The 5,547-nt window shown below is 52.0% G+C and overlaps 1 protein-coding gene across 1 annotated transcript in view; it reads right to left on the reverse strand.

Annotated features, from left to right (window-relative positions):
• The window catches only part of Cib2 (calcium and integrin binding family member 2), a 17,327-nt gene that overhangs the window by 8,531 nt on the left and 3,249 nt on the right, over nucleotides 1-5,547 (reverse strand). Inside the window, exon 2 of the mRNA XM_005347372.2 lies at nucleotides 2,876-2,910. Within this exon, the coding sequence (XP_005347429.1) occupies nucleotides 2,876-2,910 (35 nt within the window). The remainder of the gene's footprint in view (nucleotides 1-2,875; nucleotides 2,911-5,547) is intronic.

The following is a 5,547-nucleotide window of genomic DNA, read 5'->3' on the forward strand; positions in this document are numbered from 1 at the left end:
AGAGGAGGAGGAGGAGGAAGGGGAGGAGGAGGAAGGGGAGAGGGGGAGGGGGGAGGAGGAGGAGAGAACATAAATAACAGACACTGGTGACAGACTCAGAGAAAGAGAGGGACCCAAATATTAATGAGACATAATCTACGATACACAACATTTGAAATCATTGGGAGAAAGACCAATTCTTCTGAAAAGTCAGAAATTGATAGCCCACATGAATGCCTGGCTTCCACATGGGGTTTTAAATACATTAAATTTTTAGAAAAGAAAGGATTAAATTAAATTTTCAAATTTATTTGCCAACATTTACAAATTGAAAGATTTGTACACTGTACATCTGTTTGCTGGTCCTGCTGGGGCTTGGAGCAGCTATTTCCTCAGAAATGATCCAGAGACTGGCCCTCTTCCTTTGCTCACGGTGCAGGTTGGACCCTGCAGGCAGTTAAGTTTCAGACGCCTCATGTATAATAGGAAAAAAAATTAAAAGTAATTAAAAGAGATTACAGAAATGTTTAAAAGGTTGAGGAAATAAGGAATACAATAAAGTAATCACTTGGCAGGTGCCTTGGGGTGTCAACTGGACAAGCTTGTCTTTAACTGAGGGAAAAAGGACTCCTGTCTACTTGTTCAGGAATGAAGTGTGACTGAGGACATGGAAGATCTAAGCTCTGGCCCACAGGAAGCATGGACGCCGAAGGGGGTGGAGGATGGGTGGGGTAGGCCGCCCATCACCTCAAAGCTGGCAGGGAAGAGTTGTGTAGAGAGTAACAGGATCCACTGGGATTATTGGTAGAGGGAGCAGTTGAGCCAGATCATGGTTATCTGTGATCCAAACCACTGACAGAGGAACCTCCTGCTCAGGTTTCCTCCCTGCCATCTGGTCAGTACTCAGGGTGCAGCTTACCGAGGAAACAGGCAGCTGGGGGTGGAAAAGGAGGAGGCTGCATCCAAGCCCTGGGAGGGGAAGGCAGGCCAGCAGAGGCAGGATCTGGCCAGCCGGGCTCTGCCACTGGCCTGCTGTACACAGCTAGGTGGTCGTTGATCCTTGCCCCCTCCGTGCCTCACTGAGATGTGAGCCATGGAGAGAGACTAACCTGGTAAGGCTATGGGGATCAGTGACATGAGCCTCTGTTGAAGGTGACACCTCAAAACAAGACAGGCAACGGCTCAGGCAGGGTGTCCAGCTTCCTGGCAGGTTCCTTTGCCCATGAGGGGACCTGATGTTTGCTCTTTTCTCTTGTGTGGAGATTAAGAAGCTAAGGTTGTGGGGAGCCAGGAACCTTTGCCCAAGAACCCTTCATTTGACAATGAGCCAGAGACATCCCCAAAGGTCTGTCAGACCAGCTCTAACTCTTGGCCTGGTCTTAAGCTATTCTTCCCTAAGACCCTGCTGAACCCAACAGGATTAGTGCATGGTAGGGGTAGTAGGGGACGCAGGCTGTGCCTTTGTCTCTGTGTTTTGCCAGCCTGGACCATCCTCCTGTGGCCAGTCCTCCTTCCCTTACCACACCCCTTACACACTCACTGGTGGCTAACAGGCACCACACCTGAATTCTCTGGGGAAGCCAGCTGCTGAGCCTCGTTACAGAGCTTGGGCTGACTTAAGAACATTGTAAGTGCTGGGGTGGAAAGGAATTAGACCAGAATAGAAATAGTGTGAGCCTTGGAATACAAGCGGCTCAGACTCGGCATCCACGCAGCAGGGGGAGATGCTGAGGAGGTTGGAGTACACATAACAGAGGGTTAATACAGTAAGACGGAAAAGAGGACGTGTGCCAACAACTCTGGAAGGTCAGAGGCAGCCCCAGAAAGCCTCACAACAGGCTAGTTCCAGGGGTCAGCTGACACACCTTGGATTACTGCCCCTTGATAGTGGTACCAGCACCCCAGAAAGTGAGGTTCTGGGGAACCAAACCTCACAGAGGCCATAGGACCCCAATGTTGTGAATGTGGAAGGACAGCCAGGCCTACGACCAAGTCTGGGGGGCTCTGCACTCCCCCAGTAGGTGAAAATAGGGTATCCTCTCCCCACTCAAGTAACATGACAGAATGGTAGACTGGAGGAGGAACACTGTCCACACAGAGTGGTCAGTCAGGGTAACGACAAATGACAACACAGCTCTCTGGGGAGGCTACACCAGCCTGAGCATCGATCTCCAGGGAAACTGATCCTGAGACTTTGCTGGCTTTTAGTGACACCGGATAGCCTAGGTAGAGGGGCCAGCGAGGGCGGCAGGTTTCCTAGCATCCTGTAATGCCTGCTCGCTGGTCTGAGACTGCCAACACCACTGTCTCTTTTGTCCAGGACCCCCTCCTTAACCCACAGGGAGAAGGGCTGTCCTGGAGTTCCCTGGTAAGCAGTTCAGGGCTGGTAGGCATGTCTTTGGCTTTTGGACATCCCAGGGATGCCAGCCATTGGGACAGAGGAGTATTAGAGCACCTATCTTAAAAGACGAAGGGGTCCCCTGTGGTAGCAGGCCCCAAAAGGAAAAAAATTAGCCAGGGACCTGGAGTTAGAAGGCCACTTCTCCAGATCCTGGCTTTGTGACTTGGGTCAAATTTCAAAGTCCCGTATGTAAAGAGGGTGAGCAGGATTCTGTTACAAGGTCCTAGGGAGGACTGAATGAGACTGTGTCTCAAACACTTTATCTCAGAGTTCAGAATGTAGCGGATGCCCCATTCCCAAGAGAAGGATGCGTACCCAGGGAGCAGTGAGACCTCCTCAGTCTAAACGGTAGCCCTGATATGTGCCTGAGGCCTACCTGAACTCAGGTCCCACACTCTTCCTCAGCTCCTGCTCAGCCCCCCCCCCCCGGGAGTCCCCAGCCCCACCCAAACCACAGCCCTAGTCCCAGGGATGTAGACAAGAAGCCACACTTACTTGAGGATGTCCTTCTTATTGAAGAAAGTGCAGTCCTGTGGAGGGAGAACACACATGGTGGACCCTTAGAACCTTACAGCTACAGGGTCCCATCCCACAGCCCTGGACCAAGGAAGAAGAGTGCCTACTACTCCATTCTTGTCCCTCCCCAGAGGCGACAGCTAATTCTAGTAGGTCCAGACGATGTCTCCGGAAGCTTTTGATCCACCCTCTGCCCATCCCAACTGGGCCCAGGATAGAAATACATGGGGGGGGATAGGGCTGGGTGGCACATTGGTGGGTGCTCAGCAAAGAGGAACATGGAGTCACAGGTGGCCACAGTAGATCTGAAGGTCAGGGGTTACACTGTGGGAGAGCAGGGAGGTAGCCAGAGACAATTCTAGAGACCACTCAAGAGTGGATCGACGGGATGCCTTGCACACCACCATAGGCACTGCAAACAGGGCCTCACGTGGGCAGGCAGTATATAGCGGACAGCCTGGGTCGCCATGGGCAGCAGTCCTGGGTTTGGAGGCTGACAGTTCCAGATATATGGTGTCCTCAGGCTGAAGGAACAAGGGACATCACACTGAGGAGGGTTCAGAGAAATGGAGGCCCTGAAGTGTGAGGAGTAGACCCCAGACGCAGGGGATGGGAAGGTAGCATCTGGACTCTTTAGGGACCTGTCTGAATGAGAGTCTCACATGATGGTTACGATGCCAGGCCTAGGTGACAGGAAGTGAAAGTGACCCAAAAGGACTTAAAATGCCCACCAATGCCAGGCTTTTTCATTTACCTCCTGCTGGCTGCCTTCTCTGCCTCTGCCCACTGCTGTAGCATGAAGGAAGGCCTCAGACTCAGCAGAGCCCAGAGCCCACAGGGCCTCCTGGGGCCTTATGCTAAGCAGAGCTGCACTGATGAGGGGGAGAATGGACACAGCCCAGGCGTACCGACAGCCAGGCTGGCTCTGGAAGACCTGGAGCGGCTAGACACCAGGCCGCTTGGATTGCACACTGTGGTGGACCAAAGAGGATGTCCACACTATGTGAACGACAGCTGGGGTTTTCCTTGCTGCCTATGTACAGGCAAAGAGGAAGGTGGGTGGAATTTCCAGGTTCCCATGAAGCTCAGCGAATCTCTTTCTGTGCCACCTGCTGTCTACTGGGAGACAGACGGAGGATTCCACGTTCCGTGCCCATCTTGGAAACTCGGGGGTTTCCCCTGGAGGGCTCAACTTTGCTTTTGGCATCAGTGCCTCTGTAGGGGTCAGGAAAGGCTCAGGCTGGGAAGCAGCAGCCCCATGCAGACAGAAAACTCCCTGTCGAGCAGGACCAAGACTCAGGCAGGCTGAGGGCTCATGGGCTGGTCCCTTGGCTGTTCTCAGAGACCAGGAGCAGGCAGCACAGACAACCGAGCTGAGTCTTCAGGAACAGATGCCCTATCTAGAGGACGAGCTCCGCCTTCTGAAGGACCAGGGCTCTGCTAACTAACCTGGAAGGGCTTGTCTCAGAACTAGAAGAGAGAAGAGGGAGTCCTGGCCCCCGTCTCTGCTCCTCCTACATATACCCCAAGTCAGAAAGAAAATATACAGACCCTTCAAGAGCACTGCTGGCAGAAGGTGTGAAAGTTTCCATGCATCCTGGCCGCCTTAGCACAATTAGATTCACCTTCCTGGCACTGATCTTTAAGGAACGGCACCCTCGCAGTAGCCTCCTGGGAATATGGTAGAACTCTAGATGCTTGGGCCAAACTCCTGAGTCAAAATCCGTGGGTGGTAATGTGTACTTTAAAAGCCCTCCCAATGGTAATGATCCTACTAGCAAGAGAATTCTTTACCAGAATAGTGCCACCTGGGAGCAGTTTAAAATACCTGGACCTCGCCACAGCTCAGACCAAAGAAATGGGAAGTCCCTGGGTTCTCCCAGGAATCAGTGATCTTCCAAGCCACTCCATCCTTCCAAACAGGCCTGTAATACCAACTACTTAGAAGGCTAAGAAAGGAGGATCACAAGCTCAAGACCTGCCTGGACTACAGAATAAGTTTAAGACCAGCCTGGGGCAACTTAGTGTCTAAACGTGAAAAGAAGACTAGGGGTGGGGATATAGATCAGTGGTAGAGAGCCAGTATACAGAAAGCCTAGGTCCAATCCCAGAAGACTAGGGGTGGGGTATAGCTCAGTGGTAGAGAGCCAGTATACAGAAAGCCTAGGTCCAATCCTCCCAGGGCTCCCATTCATCCCTAGCCACTCAGTGATTCTAATATATAGCCCAGGCTGAGAACTACTCACAGCCTGCACAGTTACTGGGTACCTTGCATGAGGGGCTCTAAATGGCCAATTTCATCTCATCTTTAGCACTACCCTGGGACAACCATCATCTCCCTATTTTACAGATCTGAAAACTGTGTCTTGGGAGCCTGGGCTGGGATAACTGAAGTCTTAGGATTCTAGAAGCACCTAGCAGGCCAGGCTGGGATCTGCAGTTACTAGTAGAAGTCTGGAAGTCAACTCCATCAAGACTTAATTTTGCAAGCATGGGATAAAACCGGACTTGCTGAACATAGCGGACAATGAGGACTACAGAGAACTCAAGAACAAGGGCAAGGGGTTTTTGATCCTACTGCACGTGCTGGCTTTGGGGGGGCCTGGGCGATTTGGATGCTCAACTTACTAAACCTGGATGGAGGTGGGCGG

The sequence above is a fragment of the Microtus ochrogaster genome, chromosome 5 (genome assembly GCF_000317375.1).
Source record: "Microtus ochrogaster isolate Prairie Vole_2 chromosome 5, MicOch1.0, whole genome shotgun sequence".
In the NCBI taxonomy this organism is placed as follows: domain Eukaryota; kingdom Metazoa; phylum Chordata; class Mammalia; order Rodentia; family Cricetidae; genus Microtus; species Microtus ochrogaster.